The sequence below is a fragment of the Mustela nivalis genome, assembly GCF_964662115.1.
Source record: "Mustela nivalis genome assembly, chromosome: 3".
In the NCBI taxonomy this organism is placed as follows: Eukaryota; Metazoa; Chordata; class Mammalia; order Carnivora; family Mustelidae; genus Mustela; species Mustela nivalis.
Genome location: NC_139022.1, coordinates 136120208 through 136140798, shown reverse-complemented (window position 1 = coordinate 136140798; position 20591 = coordinate 136120208). Strand labels below are relative to the sequence as shown.

The following is a 20591-nucleotide window of genomic DNA, read 5'->3' as shown; positions in this document are numbered from 1 at the left end:
GCAAGGCCTGGAAGCCAAAGGAAGGCAAACTGCCAACTCTGTCCTTGCACTGTGTGCAAACTCTTCCACCTGCCCCCTCAGGTAAAGAACACTGGCCACCTTGAAAGACCTGGGAATCAGAAAGTGAAGCTTCGCTTCACTCAGTCACTCAACCTACCCACTATAGGCTTCTGCACCAGACACCCCCGAGAGGCACTGTAAGAGGGACATGGGTGGGGAAAATATCCTTGAGACAAAGAGATGCAGAAGTCATTTCATCTCCCCCAAACCTGGAGGCTTCTGGCTCCAGCTAGAATCCTGCTGAGGGTCAGTATTCCCAGCCTCTCTAAAGCAGCACAGGAAATGGCCTAGAAAGAACCAGTGACTTCAGCACGAATCTCATGGGAGTTGCATGTATTCCAAGATGACAGGTCTAACACACAGCAGTTACCCAGATCAGAGGTTGAATGTGGCCCTCCCCAGTGCCCCTAAACCACAGAGCTTAAGTCTCTCATCATTGCCCTAGGAGAAGGGACTAGACAGAAACAAAGATTTTTCCTTTAAAACTCTTTCTTTGGGGCCAGGAGCCAGGAGAACCTCTGGGGACAGAAAGCTCCATTTTCCTCCAACACACAGACCTCTGCTCTCCAATGCATATTCCAGACAGATATTCTGCTCACAGTGAAGGCCTCCTATGGGGATGCCCACTTTACCCACAGACTAGTGCCTCTGTTTTGGAAAATTCCTCCCACTCTGGAAGAGGCCTTGGCCTCAGCTAGCCCTTGGGCTCCCCTCCACAACCCATACTGTCTCCTTGAGATTTGTTTCAACTCAGGATGTTCTGTGGTGCATTGTACAGCAGCTGGTCCCTGAGCACACACTGCTGAGAAGAGCCGCCCCCACACCCTTACTTTCCCAGCATTTGCCTTGCCAATTATTAGGACAGTGGGCCAATTCTCATCCTGTGTTGTTCTTTGGGAAAATACTCGGGCTAGGGAACTGGCCTAGATTTGAAATGGAACAGCAGAAGTCGCCAATTAGCACTGAATTCCCTTTTTGCACCCCTAAAGGGGTTAGTCTCTGGGGAAAATTTATAAACGGCATGATCCCAGGCCCTCTAGGAACTCCTTAGATTCCTCAGATCTCTTGGGGTTGGGGCACATGTCAAAGGTCACTCCATCTAACTCTCTGTCCAGTGCTCAAATCCCTTACAGGATCTCATCAGTTTCTTTCTAAATACATCCAAGTTTGATGTGCTCACCACCGCCCATGACAGGGTGTGGCACCTTTGGACAATTCTGTTGAATCAAAATGTCTTCCTTTAGCTGAATCAAATCCACCTTCCCATCGCTTCCAAACTTTGGTCCTGGCTAGTGAGTGTACCTAGCCAACCACTAAGTCTGTATTCCTAGGAAATCACCAGCCCTCAGGAAAACTGCTCATGGGCTAAAAATCTAAGTTCTGGGAAAACACAAGTGAAAGTCTACTAGAGCAGAAAGGCTGGTAGATAGAAAATGGGCTGGACTTTTCTCATGGCCCTGAAAGGCAAGTCAGGTCACAGATTCAGCATGTGAAACATTTGCAGGCATCCCCTAAAAGTCCAGCCGTACAGACATCAGAAAATGTGTGCAATCCCTACAACAGAATGGAAAGAGAGCAGGAGCTGTAGCCTTTGCTTTGTAAGAGTTCTCAGTCTTAACAGGAAGGTAAGGAGGAGTGGAAGCAGTTTGAGAAACCTGAAGCTTGGTCCAGATTCAGCAAGCCCTGCATGATGGACTGCACCAGTCTCCGTGGGAGGGGCTGGTCCTACAGCCAAAGGCCTTGGCTTCTCCCTGGAACTTCCTACTTCAAGTCTTTTCCTGCTCATGCCTGGCTCAAACCTCTTTGACTCAGGCCAGCCCCACAATCTTGGAAGAGAAATTGGCTCAGAAACACAGAGGGAGCCTGGGACGGTCCCCCATTATGTGGGAAGAGGAAGAAAAAATGTGAAAAAATAAAACATCTCCCTTCCACATGGGGGAGATGGCAATTCAACACAACAGGCTAAGAGGGACAGACTGGGCAGGGGGTGGTCATCACCAAGATGACTAGCCCAACAATTCTGAAAGATGGATTTTTTTGTTGTTGTTTTTCTTTTCACCTGTCATTCTTCTCAGTGCTGTCACTCTTTTCTCTCCCTCCTGCCAGAAGACAAGTTGTGACTTTTTTACTCCCACCAACAAGCTGCCTGGCTTTTGGGAGCACAGCTGTTATGGCATGGGAGGAGAATGGCGTCCTCCAGAAGGGTGCTCAGAAGACTCGGGTTCTATCTTTCCCCTCTCCCTTGCCACAGCTGGGAAGCTCGCTGTTTGCCCAGGAAACATGAACACAAGTCCACAGGGACACGTGTCCTCTTATATGGACGCTATGGGCCAGGGGAGGAATCAGAGCTCTGGTACTTAAATGGATGTTTAACCCTGCCCCATATTCTGAGAGTGAGTCCGAGAGAGTCAGTAATAGCTACTGAACAGTAGACCATGGCCTTAGGGCCCTTTAAAAAAAAAAAAATCAAAGTTAGCATTCTTAAAAAGCAAATAGCACGCATAAGGGAAACCATAAAACCTTGCCTAAAAGTAAACTCCTCAACTATGTGAGTTAAGAAGAGAGCAACCCTAGCATCTCTTTCCCCGCCCTATCAGAGTACAGCAGCTTTAGATAGTTAGGCTGCGTCCAAGTGTGCTTTCTGATATTGGTAGTGATAGGGTCCATGTGCCCCCTTGATTCCAGAGGTCTTCCCTCATCCCTACCACTAAAGAATTATTTTGGCACTGTGTGTCCTGCAAGAGGTGGCTGTCCCCATACCATCTGGCTGCCCTCTTTGTTTGTATGGGATGTGTCCCCCAACACACGTATATTGCCACCTCTATGGGCCAGAGACCTTCAGAAGTGAAGGATGCTCTCCACCTCAGACACAGTGAGATACTTGGTCACTAGATGTTCCTTCTTCAATGGTTACATAGAATATGCCCCTCTCCCTACTTTCATATGAAGATCTGACTGCTTCCTTCCCAGGCATACCAGAAGTAGACATCCCACCATCTATGGTCAAAGAGGTAGATGCCCTCTTAGGGGTTTTTTGAAGATAGTAACAAACAAGCAAACAAACAAAGCCTTCCACTCCGTTATCCTTGAAGGCAATCCTCAACCAAGGTGTAAACTTGAAAAAACCCATGAGGAAGAAAACAGAAAGTGTTGGTGACCAAGGAAGCAAGTTGCACTACAGTTACTGAAAGTCTGATCAGCATGTGAAGGACCTCATTTCTCTTCTCCTAGCTTTTTGTGTACCACCTTCCCCCAAGCCTGTTCCCCATCCACTCCCTCGGAGCCTCACTGTCTACTACTCTTTTTTAAGGAGTGAACTGGTGATGCATTAACATGCCTCCCCACCACACTCCTAGCCCTGTCCACACAGAAGAGCCTGGTCATTGGGTTTTTGTTTTTGTTTTTGTTTTTGTTTTTTTTACTTCTTTTGTTCCATGCAGAAGAATTTTATTAGAACTTCTACTAACCATAAATCCTCCAAGGCCTCCGAAGCATGACTCTCCAGAAGCAGAATGGCAGACTTCCTGAACAACCAACAGGGAGACATTTTGAGTGTTCTGAAAAATAACGCCAAGTGGGAATTTACTTGTTCCGCCAACTCTTGAACCAAGCACCAAACTCATTTTTGCACATATCCCTTATCAGGCCATTATACCAAAGCAGGAGAAATTCTACCCCTTGGAATAATCATTTCCATTGCTTCCCAAGCCAGGATATGCCTTGCCAAGTGTAACCCATATTCAAGAGCCATCTGCTTTAGCAATACAGGAAGCCACCAAAGGGGTGTGCTTTAGATAATCCTACAGCTCTGCTAGCCAAGGCTGCTTCTGGGGTGAGAAGGCATGCTGCTATTTGCCAGCTGTGGTCCCCAAGCCCAGCCCTGCTGAATCCTGTACAATGCACCAAGTAGAACTAGGGGAGAGCCCACTGACTTAGTCATTAACAAAACCCTTTTCACATGTCCAGATTCCAATAGGCAGATGTCAAAGGAGTCCCTGGGGCAAGACTGTTCACCCTTTGTGGGACTTGCCTCCCTCCTCACTTGAAAAAGAGCCCATGCAGAGACCTAAAAGCTATATCCTATCCTGTGCCACCAACTAACCAACCGTGGCGGGTATCTGTGCCAGTGGAGGTGTGCATTTTGTTTTAATTCAATGAGAAACTTGTTGTATCTGCAAACAATATAAGCAAAGATGTTAGTGCCACCATGACATCTGAGGATGAGTATTCTTCCAAGAGTTAAAGATATAAATTAAAGATGTTCACTTGCCCATGTCAAGAATGTTATTGAGCGGTTTCCCTGCTCTCTGTCTGAGCTGGTACTCCCACCATGACCACCAGTTTCCTTCAGTTGTTCTTACCACTTGGGAACAGTCCCCAGTCCCCTCAGTCTCCCAGTTTTGTACCCAACTGGAGGTGACAGAATGCAGGGACAGTCTCAGCAGACTGATGGTCTTTCTCAGGCTCCACAAAGTGAGCTCTGTCCACCAACTCCTGGAGATGGGAACTTGTTCTCCAGCCCTAGGAATTAAACACTTCTGCTCCACAATTCTGCTCATCCAGAACAAGTGCAAGATCTTTTACCAGAGGGAACAGAGATTTCTAAATTCAGCTACCTGCATCTGCCTACAGTGTCTTTTAGCAAACACCTCCAACAGAAAAATGACACCAATTAAGCATAATTATTAGGATTTAACAGAGCCATTTTTCTATCTCAGGGCCATTTTACTGTTCCAAGCCCCCCAGTTTCCTTTGTCCTTAGACGGGCCTCAGATCAGTAAGTTAAAGGTATATATTGATTGGTCTTTATTATGTGGGGGACGACTGCCTTATTAAATTGAAATTATAGGTACATCTAGGGAAAAGTTCATTTTAAGTGCCAACTCAGAAAAACACTCCGAGACATAAACAACAGGCAAAGCTGAGGCTTTGCACAACAGAAGGCTTGGGGACAGGAACTGAGCTGAAAAGGAAGGCACACGTTGTCTGAAAGAATAGGGTAATAAGCTCAAGGATGCAGATTTTGACAGAATCTGCCCTGAATTTGTGGTGTCTCCTGCCCCAGAACAGGCACTGAGGAGGGAGGGAAATGTAATTATAAATTAAACATAATCAGGGATGCTTTGGGATATTGTTACACACACACACACACACTTCTAGGGGTATTCAGCTCTCTGTCAATGAATAAAAAGCCTCTCCGATTATTTTGAAGGTTAAAAAGGGTGATGGGGTTGAGTGTCTGTGTGTACAAATGCTGTTGCTTAGATGCTCTCTAGCCTTCTGGCTCACTTTGCTCTTTCCCCTCCCCCCTTCCCTCCTCCTCTTCCTAGGACAAGACGAGCGCCCTGAGCCTCAGCAATGTGGCAGGCGTGTTCTACATCCTGATCGGGGGACTTGGACTAGCCATGCTGGTTGCCTTAATCGAGTTCTGCTACAAATCCCGTAGTGAATCCAAGCGGATGAAGGTGGCATCGTCTCCCCAGGCCTTTTTCCTACCCCATTCTGTGATATCACTGGGTTTCCTGGGAGTCCCTGTACTAGAAAGGGTGGGGAGTGATGGGAGGTTGAGGTCCGTTTGAGGCAAAGGGCAGAAATCTGTGATGAGGAAGGTGACAAGAAAGAGGACAGCTTATGAGAAAGGAAGGAAGATGGGATGTGTCAGGTCTGGGAAAGCACTGCAGCCGCCAGAGATGGGGTGGTGAGTTTAAAACTTAGGAGTCCAAGTGGACAGTCAACACAGTGTGAGGCAAGAGTGGCTGCAACAGAAGTAGATTCTCCCTGAGGTTGCATTAACAGAAGTATAGCTCCCAAAATAGGGGAAGAGGGTATCTACCTTCTGCAAGATAGATAATCTTGCCATGCTTAGTGAATTAGGTCTTTTCTTAGCCACTGAACTGTGATACAGATTTTGGCAAAGAAGATTAAGCAAATTAGCTAGATGACCCCAAACCACATCAAATATAGCTGAAGGCATATAACCAGAGAAGAGAAGAATTAGGAAGGATATGAGACCTGTCTATAAAAATATGAAGACTTTTCAGGTAGAAAAAAATAGACAAGTTCTATGGGGTCCCAAAGTGTACACAAGAACTAATGATGAAAAGCTATGGAGAATAGATGTTAACACAGTGAGATCAACTTTTCTTTCAGAGCCACCACAAAATAGGATGGACTGTCCCACTAAATAGCAAGCATCCCATCACAGGAGGTGTACAAGTAGAGGAAGAGTAACCCTTGGGGAGGACAGAGATTCCAGTCCTCAAAGAGAATTTAGAAAAAAAAAGCCTTCAAGACCCCTCACACTTCCTCATTTAGCTTCAATAAGAAAATATTTCTGCAAGTATGAATTATGTGAGCAACACCATGAGCAAGACATCACGACGAGACAGGACTGAGATGCGATCTGTGACCATCGGCACTTTCAACAAAAAACCACTCAGAAAAATTACTCAGTGAAGCAACTTATAAATAGGAAGGTCAATAGGAATACAGAGGAGGGAATTAGAGAAGGCTTCCGGGATGAGGCAAAAATTAAGAGGAAAGATGAGTGGGACTCAGACCAATGAAGGTAGAGAGAAAACACAGTCACTCTGAGCAATGTACCCCTAGGGCTGTGACATTGGCTTGACTAGACTAGGAAGATTCACTGGTAGGATTTGCTCTCCTAGAATGGGCCCTAAGAAGTCCACAGAAGCTCAGTATACCTACTGCGGAGTCACGACTACAGCCTCCTGCCTAGCCTCTCCCTGCCTTGGGGCAACAGCCCTACACATATCTCCAGGGTCACTCTTGGAGAAGACATGGCTGGACACTTGCTTCCCCTGTTTGGAAACTCTATATTCGGTTCTGTACACAGAGAGTAGGAGTTGGAGGAGGAGCGCCTTATGTCCTGCCATTCAGACCTTCTGTCCTGGCATTCAACGTTTCCACATCATGGTTCCAGCCTACTTTCCCCTCCCCAACAATCTGCTTTCCTTACATACTACGCACAACAGCCACCCACCTCGTGCTTCCCACCCATGTGCCTTAATGCAGGCTAATCTCTCTCTCCATCTTCTGCCCACAGGGTCCATTTAAAAGGCAATTTAACTAAGATACAATAACAATGGAACAATTAAGGGATGGTAGTATGATGGTATTTAACCAGGGGACCTAGGAACACCTCATTCCTGCCCTTGACCAGCTCACCCACTACCAGATCTTCTCAGAAAGGACAAAGCAGAGCAAAAGCATGGGCCTCAAATTCTAAACCTAGGGTAGACCTCCAAGAAGCTTGACAAACACAACGAGGTCTCCTAGAACCTAAACAAAGATTTCTTTGCCCATTCCATCTAAAACCTCAACCTAAATATTCTCATACCTTACCCTCCAAAGTGAGGAAAGGCCACTCTGGAGGCAAAGAGTGGAACAGAGAAAGAGCTAGGTGGGCTACAATTTTTACAACCCTCCAAAACCTTCCACATAGACTGTGACCCAAACCAAGGGCCCAGGATTGGCCCAGTCCACAATGCAGTATCTCCTTCTCACTGCCTCCCTAGAGCACAGTGCATGTGGTGGTCTGAAGCACGGACTCTATAGAGACTGAGTGTCTGAGCATAAACCCTGCCTGCTTCATTTGTTAACTGTGTCATCTGGGACAAGTTCCAGTAGCTCTCTGAGCCTCATTTTCTGCAAAATGGAGCTAGTGGCAATACATATCTCCTAAAATTGGTGTGAGCTTTCTTTGAAAAATACAAAGGGGTTGGCAAAATGCCTGAGTCATGATAAGCTCTCAGTAAATAACAATACTAACAATGATAACTAGGATTTATAATATTTCTTATTAATGACCAGCCACAGTCTTTTTAAGACTTCTTTTATTGCCCCTACTTACAGGTCCTAGGTTTTTTGAGCTATATAGTTTGTAAGTTCCTGAAGGTAAGAAGCTGTGTCTAATTTCTCTTTGGACATCCCACACACATAGGATAACTATTAGTAAAATTAATGTGGAATTGTACCCTAAAGAGAAAATCTCAAGGCTGAGGTGATTCATGTAGGAGAACTGCTGAGTAAGCAACTACAACCATCAAGACCACCCAGCCTAGAAGCACAGACAACATCATCCTAGCTCGTTCTGGCTCTATCTGTGCTCATAAAATCTGATGAGAGCGGGCATCCACCAAGCAGGAAGTGCTTAGACTTCTGGCCCTTTCTATGGGATTACCATGTCCCACTAATCATGGTCGGTGTCAGGTAATGGTACCAGGGTGGCTCAAGACTAGGATCCTCTTAAAACTAGACAAATGACTTTTACCACCGAAGTCACAACATTCAGGTTAAGACAATACTTAGAGGAGGCCACTGAGTCAGGTCAGAACTTCTTGGGGACATTGGTACCCTCACCTTTACAAAGATGTTGAATTTCTCAGAAACAAATGCCAGGATCTCTTAGAATCATTCATCCAAGGTCTTCCGCCATGATCTTTTATAGTTAATTCCACTGGTTGGCACAATTTCAGCCCAATTCACCAAGGCTCCTCATAGAATTTTAAGTCTTCCAAAAAGATGCAGAAAAGATGCTTCTACTGTCTTTATTGATCAACCCAACCCTTCATTTTTGAAGCTCCATCAACTTCTCTCTTATCCAAAGGAGAAAAGTAAAATACCATCTACTTGCCTCTCAGACTTCACAGCTTTGCAATTTTCTTTATTATTCTGTGATTAGCCTTACCCAGAGGCAGTTAACTCTTTACAGACATGGGGTCTCCACCTCACACAAAGGGCCCTGTTAACAGTGTCATGGGCCTTTAGTCAGAACCTTGCACAAATGTTAAAAAAAAAAAAAAAGAATCTTCCCTCTTATTCCTTTCCTTGATCACAGTGTTTGGCCAACTTTAAGGCTTTGAGCCTCTAAACATAGTTCAGGGCCAAGCCCTAATTTCTCAACAGTAGTTAGGGAGCCCTTCCTCGCTGTGCATGGAAGAGAGAAAAAAGAAAGGAAGGGAGTAGAAAAGGGGAAGAAGGAGGAAAAGACAGGAAGAAGACATGTTTTTAGTAACTTCCATGTTCAGAGTGCTTTATATACATTTTTTTAAGATTTTATTTTAAGATTTATTTTTTTAAGATTTTATTTCTTCTGCAGAGAGGAAGGCAGAGAGAGAGGGGGAAGCAGGCTTCCCACTGAGCAGAGAGCCCCATGTGGGGCTCAATCCCAGGACCCTGGATCATGACCTGAGATGAAGGCAGAGGCTTTAACCCATTGAGCGACCCAGGTGCCCCTATATACAGTTTTATTAGCCCGGTAACGTGTTGGGCTTGCAGTTCTACAGATGAAGAAATAGGGGTTCAGAGAACCTAAGGAGCTTGTCCTAGGAAGGTCACACAAGCTAGCATCTGGACAAACAGAATTGGACTTCCAACACAGGAATACCTACTATGTGTCTCCTCCAGCAGCAGTCACAGTGAATAGACAAATAAGACGCAGCCCTATCCTTAGGTTTTCCTCATGGAGTTGTTGAGGCCATCCATTATAGGTCATCTTTTGCCTGTGTGTTGTTGAGTCCCTTTCCCTTTTGACAAGTCACACAAGCAAGACACACAGCAGGTGTCACAGGCAGAGTGGGAAGGCACCCTGGAGGCATTCCTTCCACAAAGACATACTGAGCACCACTGTATGCTAGGCATTGCTCAGCACTGGGGACACAGTCAGGAACAAAACAGACATAGCTTCTGTTCTCAGGAAACTACAAGTGTGATGGGAAGACAGAAAAAAATATGTATACGTTTACATGTTCAATGAGGGTTTGAACAAAAATGCTGGCGCTGTCAAGTCCTGATCGGGGATTGAGGGTTGGGACAGGTCACAGGGGTTCCCCTGAGAAACTGATGTCCAGCAGAGTTGAAATGTGGAAGGAATTAACCAGGGGGAAAGAGTTGCCTGCAAAGGATGCACATGTATCAGAGACCCAAAGACTACAACTTTTGCCCAGAAATGGGAAGAAGTCCAGGATGACCAGGGCCCAGGAAGACTGTGGGAAGAACATGAGAGTTGGGGACTCAGGGAGGGACTTCAGACAACTTTTCCATTGAGCAGAATCTGAATGGTCATATAGTAGCAAAAATACACAACCCAAGACACAGTCCAGACTGAAGTCTCAGATCCTCAGTGCCTCTCCTCTACCTGGGGAAAAAGACCAGAACTGAGTCCTTAGCTGATATCAAAGATAACCAGGGTCTATATTACTGCCCACTTAGCTCCCTGTAGAAACTAAAACTAAACTAAAACTTAGCTCCCTGTAGAAACATTTGTGTGTATGACACAAGATGTGGTTAAGCCACAGCAGCTGAGGTTTGCATGCTTCCCTGGAATCATCAACCAGCTGGGAGACTTGGAATGTGGGGTGCATCCTCTGCACCGGGCAGTCACTCTGGCTCATAGCACGTGTGCTAGTAGGAGGTCATCACTAAGGTCTGAGCTCTCATTAGGGTGTTCTAGGATGGGCAGTGGCTGGGAGACTTTTCTTAGAAAAGCAACTGGTTGAAAAGTTAGGATATAATCACAGAAAAATGAGTCTCTGAAGAGACAACTTGGGGGACTTTGAGGCTGGACTTTTGACTCACACTTTTCTCCCTGAGCATCAGCCTCAAACATACTGTAAAGATGAACTTTAAGAATGGCTGGTATGTCAAGGATGGACAAGGGAGAACTGCATTTCGCAGAAGCAAGGGGAAGAATGATATGAGCCTATGACAGCTTAGCTACAGCGGGCACAGTTAGGACATCATCTGCTTTGGCTTTAGGGGACAGATAACTCTAACCTTAAATCAGTCAACATAAGTGCTCAGTTTCTCTGTAGAGTGAAGGATATAAATACCAACCTTGTTTGCATATTAGAATTACCTGAAGAGTTTTCAAAAATCCAGATGTTCAGGCCAGGCCATACACTACACTTAGTAAGTCAGCACCCTGGAGGGTATGTCTCGGACATCAATGTGTTTCCCTCAGAACCCCCCAGAGAACTCCAATGTGCAGTCAAATCTGGGAATTAATGATTTAGTCATTTTTAGCATTGCTTTCCACTCCCAAGTTTTGACTCTATTCATCTCTTCTCCTAAGATCCCATAAATGTGTTAGAAAGGAAGCCAATAAGAAGGTAGCACTCATTGTCGATGGGAGGATGGAGTCATTGACCACAGAGAAGCCCTCAGCTTCCTGGAAAACCACTTCTGAGTGGTGTAAGTTTGGAGGGTTTTAGCTACATGCCCGGCTAAGTTATATCAGAACAATACTGATCTGCCACCAATCTTCTCCTTAAGATAAATTCATCAAATACCACCAATTGCAATGAAATATTATGGGTATATATGAGACCTTTTGAAAAACAAAGCCCGAGGTGATCTGTGTGAGCTTTAAACTTTATTTTCTAATAAAGGGATGTAGCAGAAAAAAAAATCATAGAAGATAAACATTCCAGGCTAATCCACAGAAGGTTCCATACTTCCCTCACACACAAGTGAGAACCAGTAACCATTAATTCCTTGGGTTTTCTTTTCACCTTTCCCCCATAGAGCATCACAGTCATATTTATTTGGCCTTCACTTAGAAGAATGCAATCAAGGTCATACTTCCTTTTGAGTGGAAGACAATGAAAACAGAATGTAAATAAATCAAGACTGGAGGTTTGAGAAGGCAGAGCCAGTATGGGCAGAGCATCCTTTGGGGCAAATCTGTCTGAATCAGGAATTTCAAAAAGAACCCTTAAAAACATTATCAGAACAGCCGGTAGTAAGAGGAGACTCTCAGCATAGTACAATAGAAACAAAAATTAGGTCAAACTACTGTTTAAGTCTGTCTGGCCACCAGAGATTGACTGACTTCTCTGATGGCTAGAATCATAGCAATATGCAAAGGAGAAAGCACATAAACTTTTTGAGAAGGGTCCAAGGTGGTTGGCTTTTTAAAGACAAATTTAAAATATCTATTAAACATCTATATACTGGACACTATAGGAGACTGCTAAGGAATAGGAAGAAATGAACCTTGCCTTCTTCCAGAGAGCTCTCTTAAAGAAGACAAAACCTACATCAGCAGAAGCAGAACCATTATAAAAGCACATATAATGTAGGAGCACCGAGGCTGGGTGGGGGCGAGGGGCCAAATACTTGCTAGTACAACCTAGAATGTCTTCAAGAAGTAGGTGAGAACCGAATTAGCTTGAAGGATCAGTAGGATTGGTCTCAGAAAACTCTCAACTCATAGATAATTCTTCTTTATGTTGATCCCCAAGAAGCCAAAAATTCTATGGTATCACTTAATAGGAGATTAGAAATGACAGGAAGAGAGAAGGGTTTGGATTTCATGTCATGAAGCTTCTTTCTCCAAAGGAACTCAGAACAGAACCCTTCCTCTTATCTAATATGGTTCTAATTCCAGGTTGTGGTCTTGAACATTCCACCTCACCCGTCTGATCCCAGGGTGATCACTGAAGTCCTTTTCATATCTAGAATTCTAATATTCTGGAAATCCCAAGCTTAGCAGCACTGATTTGATGTGTCAGTCTGGAAGTCAGATTATACATGTGCTGCTGGGGAAACAGCTGACATGCAGATAATGATCTTTGGAATGTATTCTTTCCCTTAGCCCATGCTTCTTTCCAATTACATTTTGAATATTAGTCAAATAAGTCCTCCATTCCCATTATGCATGCTACTAAAGGTAGGATAGGATTTTTCCTGAAGTAAAGCAGAGGTAGTTTTAAATTTTAATGATAACACACTTCTTTTAAAAAATTTCAAATAATTTTTCATGCAGTAGCACTGTTCTTGCTAATAAAATTCTGCAGATGCGTAGATAATCACATTTTACAAACATGGAGATTTAAAAGTCTAGACAGGTAAGGAGGTACGTGCAAGGCCATACAACTAGTTGATGTCAGAACCAAAACTAAAATGCCAAGTTTACTCAACTTTTCCACTTGGTAATATTGCAATATTTATTATCCTTAATACTACCATGGACATAGTCCATCTTTAGAAATCATAGAATATAAGAGCTAGAAAGGATCTTAGTGACCACCCAGTCCAACACACCTCACTGCACAGAAAGAACGAGAGATCCAGAAAGGAGATTAGACTCCTCCAGAGCCACTCAGCAGTTTTGGGACTTTGTGGGAAGCCAAGGTTAGCATTCAAGTTAAGGAGAAAAGGCGGATGGGGAGGAGAAGTAGGGTGAGATTTTAAGGCCAGCATTGACTCATTCTCCTTGCCAATCACTGCCAAGGACCTGGGGAAGAACCCCCGGTCCTCCTGAAAAGGGTTTCTGTTTGATCCCACAGCAATCCATCAATGAAGCCATACGGACATCGACGCTCCCACGTAACAGTGGGGCAGGAGCCAGCGGTGGCGGGAGTGGAGAAAACGGCCGGGTAGTCAGCCACGACTTCCCCAAGTCCATGCAGTCAATTCCCTGCATGAGCCACAGTTCAGGGATGCCCTTGGGAGCCACGGGATTGTAACTGGAGCAGATGGAGACCCCTTGGGGAGCACGCTCAAGCTCCCCCAGTTCCATCCCAAACCCTTCAGTGCCAAAAACAATAAAATGAAACGCAACCGCCACCAACCACCATGACCACAAGGAAGATGATTCAACAGAATTTCCTGAAGAATTGAAAAATCATTTTGCTGTCCCTTTTCCTTTTTTGATGTTCTTTCACACTTTTCCGTTTGCTCAGTGAGGATGACGAACAACAGTGCCCTGCAATGAGGGGGAATAACGCTAATAGGCCTGTGTCTCAGAAACGGAGTCACAGGAACATTAATGAGGAAACTGGACTGTTTTCTTTTATTCGGTTGTTAATATGTCTTATTGTGTGTGATATTTTTTTTCTTACTAATATCCATGGTTTGCAGGTTCTGTTAGGCCCCTTCCTCCTCCTGGCTTCTTACTCCCAACTCCTTCCCCACCACGTCTCTTCGGTTTTCGGATTGGAGATTAAAGGTTCATTCTACCACACAAGCAAGCAAAAGGAAAAAAGTAACCTTCAAACTAATTCACCACTGGAGCTCTCTAAGTTACCCTCCGTTTCTCAGCCGCAAGCCATGGATGAGGATGCATACTGCTGAAGGAGTGGACTGCCTTCCCCAGGAAGGGCACTTCCTAGGCCCTGATATAGCTGAGGACACGGACGAGAAGCAGTTCAGACCAAGGGTGGTGGAGAGGGCAAAGGCAGATGTGCGGTCAGAGGAGGACACAAGCAGTTACTGCTGGAGGCTCAGAGAAAGCTTCCTTTAATGTGTAACAGCCATCCCACAGGCTTTAGATGGGATGGTATGCTGTCTTCACAGAGTCAACCTCAGTGCTGAGAAGTACGTCTTTCTGCTATGCTCAAGTCCAAAAGCACTCTGCTAGCTGAATTGGCCTCCTGAACCGAGTACAGCCTTGGAAATAGCTGAAAGCCAGGGAGATACTGTCCATGATTTTCACTTTTCATTTGCTTGACATCTGAGCAGGAACCCCACTGTGGAGTAGACCCTCTCTTCAGAGCTTCTGATATAGGAGGAAATGCTATGCAAACTAAGTACTAAATAAAGGATGGAAGAATTTTGGAAGAGGAAGCGTCATGCAAGCCCATAAGCAAGAGTACTTTTCATGGTGTGTCCTGTCCTAGGATTCAGAGACCAAATATGAAGCTTGGGGTTTTGCTGACCTACAGAATATGGATTTTCATGTCCATTTGAAAGTGTTTTAGCATGTGGCCAGGTAACATTCTGTCACTTTAGAAAGTAAAATGCCCAAGGATGAGTAACTTTAAGGAAGACATGAAGACGAATGAAGTTGATAATGACATTGGGGGACCTTAAGATCACTGACCCCAACTTCTAAGAAGACTGACCTTCCCCCTGGCTAAGACAGAATGAGGATGTATTAGTCCAATACCAGACTCAATATGCCCATGATTGTGACTATAAAGCTGAACTAAAGCAAGATTGGAGAAATGACAGGGTTCATGGAGAGAAGCCCAGGCTGACTGCAACTTTAGTTGGGAGTGGGGTTCCTGGCACATAGCTTTCTTGGAGATCCCAGCTCTCATTCTTGGTGCAATTGGCTTCCAACTGTCCAGCAGCCACTCTCCTAGGTGCATGATTCAGTGTGTGCCATGTGTCTTTAGCTTTTATTGATGACCATGTTCTGGCTTGTTTCCTTACCCCCTACTTCTATCCAGTCTTCTCTGCTAGGGGTTATTATTAGCAACTGACGAACAAAAGGTTTGGAAGCCTACCAACAAGTAGGTGCAACATGACTGGTTTCATCTGTGGACTCTCTCAGTGGACACCCACCATCTCTATGTGTCTCCCATTCTCCTAATAACACCTGTAGCAAAGAACCATCCCCAAATCAAACTCTTCACTCTTTCAACTCAAGTGCTGTCCAGTCTCTCACGTGTCAGTGTGGGCATGGTACGTGAAGCAGGACCGTCAAGATGGATCTTTACCTTTCACTACTGCCAGCTGATGTCGTCCCCATCCCCTGCCCTCCCACCAGATTTTTTTCAGCTCGTAGCCTACCACTGCAGAATCTGATATGACCCACCACTAGGGAGTGCATTTCAGAGGAGTTGGAAATAACCTTATTACTATCAACATGCTTCAAAGACCTTTTGCCTTTGGTAAAATGCCTCTCCAGCCACTGAGCTCACCAGTAACATGATCTGAGAGAGAGAGACCATCTAAGCTAACAACGAGGGTCTATGTTGTGTGGGGTCCAAGACTCTAGAGGAAGAAGGTTTTTATCAATGGAGGGGTGACGGGGAAAACAATAGCAAGAAAAAAGTTAACTTGTATTATGTATTTTTACTACACTTTTCTTAAAAATAGAGCAATGGGAAAACTCTGAAAGAGATTGACATTTTTCTCAACAGGAATCCATACTTAACAGTTCTGGCTTTCATTAAATTTTGCTCTTTGGTACCTGGGCCTTTTATTTAACATCTATATTTGTTTTAATTCTCTTAGCAGATGTGTGAAAGATTTTTGCTTGATCAAACACTAAATATTTTGGTTCCTGTTTTTCTTTCAAGTAGCCAGGGTTTTTTGTTTTTTTTTTTTCTTTTGGTATTTGCATAAAATGAAAATATCACCAAGAATTAAATCACTGTGGATCCATTACCTACTTTTCATATTTGTCCATTCCATTTTTGTGCCATTTCTGAAGCCAGAACTCTAGAGGTTATGCTATTTCCTCATTGCCGAACCTAAGATTAGTACATTTTCAATGGTAACCACCATTCCTGATTCATAAACAGCTCTCAAATAAGTCATTTCAGCCGAAGTAGTTCACTCTGAGTTATTCATTCAAATAGGATAACCAAAAAAAAAAAAAAAAAAAGGAAAGAAAAAAAGCCAAGTGATAATGGTTTCCAAAGGCCACATTTCCACCTTCATGGGGGGCAAGGTTTGACATACAATGGTCACAGTACTAGAGAACTGGATGGCTCACGGGGTGGGTCTTCCAGACACCCCCAAACTGGAGTCTAGGTATCAGTGATGTTCAGAGTTCCAACTAAAACCAATGTAGACTGCTTAAAAACACACAGTCTTGGTCCCAGACCCACAGTACCCTCTCATTTTTGCCTGTAAGTTTTTCTTTCATTCCAGCAAGAGTGAAAGATCCTTTCTATAAAGGATCTGACATTGGTTGACATTTAGATACTGATAATTAAGAACAGCTTCAAATGTTTCCTTTCCCAAGGAATTTTGCATATTAACAAGGGTCAGAGGTCTCAAATAAATGAACAAAGTTCTAATTGTGGCCTTTCAGGCAGTAACTACCATCTCTGTGGGAAAGGGCTGAGGGAAGGGGAAGAAGCTAATGGACTTGTGTGAAGCTCAAGTTTGGACTCACCTGCAGTCACCTCTAGCACCCAGGTGCCTCTGAATGAAGACACACGTTAACAGCAGCTAACAGGTGGAGAGAACTCATCTCGGTCACCTCACTTTCACGTAGTTAGGATAATGATCCTAACAGCTATAAGAGCACAGGTTACCACTTACTCTGTCAAGCACACTTCATACCTTCTATATCATGACAGTGGCCCTCTAAGGAAGGGCTTTACGGAAGAGGAACTCAGGCTTTAAAAGATGACATAACTTGCTCACACTCCTGGAAGTGACTGAGCCAGGATGTGAACTGGGTCTGCCTAAATCCAAAGCCTTTACATCGCCTATCTACTCCTAAGCAGGTCATGACACATCACGGCTGGGAAAATAATGGGCAAACAGTTCTCTGCCTTCCTGTAATGCCAAAATAACTGGAGGCGGGGGTGGCTGGTTACGGCTATACCTGCCACACCTTTGGGAAAGCCAGCCTGTCTTTCTGGGTATGAGAGATCACTAATCCAGACAGGACTACAAAAAGGGAGAAGAGGAGGAAGAGTTACTTATAGTCCCTTTAAAACAGATCCAGGTTAGGGAGCAGCAAGCCTGTTGGAAAAGGGACAGAGAAGCAGGTCGCCTGCACAATGGTTGATTTCAGCCTGGAGAAGATTTTCGGGGTTGTCCTGGGGAAAGCAGAGCTAGATTTCTGTGTGGCCAAGACTGGCTTCCATTCTGGAAGTACAGGGCAATGGCGTAGCCTCTGCTCAGAAAGGAGTTCCTAACAGTCACAGTATGCTCAGAGTATATTAGACTGCCCCTGGAGTTGAGACAAACCCTTGTAAAGGAGATGCCACAAATGTGAAAGTTGACATACATATCCACTAATTTTTCTTACTTTATCTTGCATTTTTTATAGCCCTATTCAGGTTATCTGGTCAGTAGCACCCTAATATACACCCACAGAGGGTCAGCAATGCCCTACAGAAGTAAGGATGAGTATCTTTCACTGGAATGTCAAAACTCAACTTATCTTAATTAAGAGACAAAATGGCAAGTTCCTTCCTTACCAAGTGCTAATATTCATTCTTTCAAGGAAAGAATGTCTAGGCAGTACATTCCTGTAAACCCCACTTTACAGATAAGAAAATTGAGGTTTTGAATAAGAAGTTACCTTCTTTTCTGTCAGATGAGTTCTTTTCTTCCTTGGGTCTACAGATAATTGACCATGGGGTGACCTGCATTCTGCTGTTAGTCTGGCCACTGACAAATAACCTTATTACAGAGCTTTGTGATTTTTAAAAATGTTTTGTTTTCTTGAAGTTTCCAGATCACACCATGAATAAGAGAAGCAATTTGCTATAGCAGAAAGGCCTAGATGAGGATTCACAACACTTGGCTTCTTTTCCATCTTCCTTTACAAACTTGGACAAGAAAATTAACTCCTCATTTTTCTCATCAAAGAAATAGGATATCTGGTGGCAAAATAAGCAGTGATCCTAGACCCCTACCTGCACATTGGAATCACCTAGAGAACTTTAAGCAAATCACCAACGCCCAAGACTCATGTCCAAATACGGTGTCGGTGAGCTGAGACAGCTGTCGGTGTACTGGTGTTGTCTAGTTTTGTTTTCAACTCTCAGGTGATTATAACGTGCAGCCAGGATTGAGAACCCCAACAATTCTGTCAGCCTGGGTAACAGAGAAAATGTCCATGAAAACATCTTTGAAAATTACAAAGAACTATATTAGGGCTGTTTGTCAAGGGCCAGACTAACATCAGAACCTTGGTTACCTGATGGAATCAAATCTCCACGGTCCCAAGAGAAAATGCCATCATATTTATCTAATAAAGAGGAGGAAAAGGCACAGTCCCTGACTTGGGCTTTAAACCTTCCTTTATCCCTTAAGCCTGTCAGTCATAACATTCTGCTGAGGGAAGAGAGAAAGAGGACTTTAGAGATAAGATAACAATTAGGAGAGATACCTCCTCAGGAAAGGGTGTGGTGGGGTGGGGGGGACAACTTTGTCAAGTAAGTCTGTTTCAACACAGCCAGTTATTTTCTGAACTGGAAAACTACTTGGCTGTTTCCATTAGAAACACCAAATCCTACTACCTGCATTTTTAACGCAGGCCACTGGAAAGCACCGCCTACCAGCCGCATCCTCCATGGGCACTCTGAATCCTGCTGGGACAACTCTAACTTCTCCTCAATACTGCACTTGGCCATTTTCACAGCACCACAAGGGAGGAGAGAACCGGCGTTTGCTCAGCACTAGGCACACCACGTAAGATGCTAGGACAAACATCTCATTTAGTCCTCACAGTAATCCTTCGAGGTGGGGCTTGTCACCACCCTTTTGCATAAAAGGAAATAGAAACCCAGAGAGGTTCAGAACCCAGGGTCATGCAGCCAATCAATGATTTGACCTTCCAATCCCACTCTCTCTCTTCAAGGTCACTACCTTTTTACTTTACTTGACTGCCTCCTAAGCTTTCACCACATTACAGAAAAGCACTGGACTAAGATTGAAAAAAATTATTAAGCCCCTTTCCTCCATCACTGCCAATTTATGGTGTGCCCTTGGGCAACATATTTCCTACTCTGGGCCTCAGTGACCTCATTTGTCAGAGATGGGGGAGATATCTAATTGGTCTCTAAGTTCCCTCGAAGTTGTAGCCTGATATCAGTGATTGTCAACCAGAGTAGATTTTGTGCCTCCGGGGACATCTGGCACTGTCTGGATGTTGTCCGGATGTATTTTTTGTTGCCACAATTGGGGGGAGAGGTGCTAGTGGAGTTTAGTGAGTAAAAGCCCTGTGATGCTGCCCAAGTCCTACAACACACAGGGCAACCTCCCACCACAACGAATTATCCTGCCCAAAATGTCAATAGTGCCGAGGTTGAGAAACCCTTTCTTATATAATTAGAGCATCGCAATAGCATGCTGTGTATGGATGATGGCAGAACAAGGCTGAATAATAAAAGGGTAAAGGATCCGAAACCAGGTGAACCATCAGGGAAGATGAACAGTTACAGGAATTTAGTCAAGGAAGAAACTGAGTTCAGGGAAGTGAGCTGAGGTTGGAAGAATTGGGCCCACTGCATAAATCTACACAGCTCAGAGAAGCCAAGGCTGGGGATTCAACCAGGCTGTCAGAACTACAGCTGTGGGCCGGGAGGTAGCAGGGGCTCTGCCTGCAGAAGTGGCTTATGCTGTGCCCCGCCTCTTTCTGCAAGTGGCTCCTTAGCTAGAATCCACTGGGAGGCCTCCAGGTGAGCCCTACCCACCCCCCACTTACCCCACTGGATATGCTTCATTTCTTTTTTTTTTTTTTTAAGATTTTATTTATTTATTTGACAGAGAGAAATCACAAGTAGATAGAGAAGCAGGCAGAGAGAGAGGGGGGGAAAGCAGGCTCCCTGCTGAGCAGAGAGCCTGAGGCGGGACTCGATCCCAGGACCCTGAGACCATGACCTGAGCCGAAGGCAGCGGCTTAACCCACTGAGCCACCCAGGCGCCCGATATGCTTCATTTCTAATCCCAGAATATACACTCTTTCTTCTAACAGACAGAGCTAATGAGTGCCCATGTCCACAGGTAGATGTCATGGGGAATAAGGAGACAAATAATGATAGCCCTGTGTCTTCTAGTGTTGATAGAAAGAAAGAAGGAAGTTC

General features: G+C 44.5%; 1 protein-coding gene across 3 annotated transcripts in view; it reads left to right on the top strand.

Annotated features, from left to right (window-relative positions):
• Positions 1-16203, top strand: part of GRIA1 (glutamate ionotropic receptor AMPA type subunit 1) — a 306086-nt gene extending 289883 nt beyond the window's left edge. For all 3 annotated transcript variants that reach the window (XM_082725138.1, XM_082725137.1, XM_082725136.1), the window contains exons 15-16: positions 5391-5525; positions 13353-16203. In XM_082725138.1, coding sequence (XP_082581264.1) covers positions 5391-5525; positions 13353-13553 — 336 coding nt within the window. In that variant the 3' untranslated portion in view covers positions 13554-16203. The remainder of the gene's footprint in view (positions 1-5390; positions 5526-13352) is intronic.
• Positions 16204-20591: the final 4388 nt, after the last annotated feature.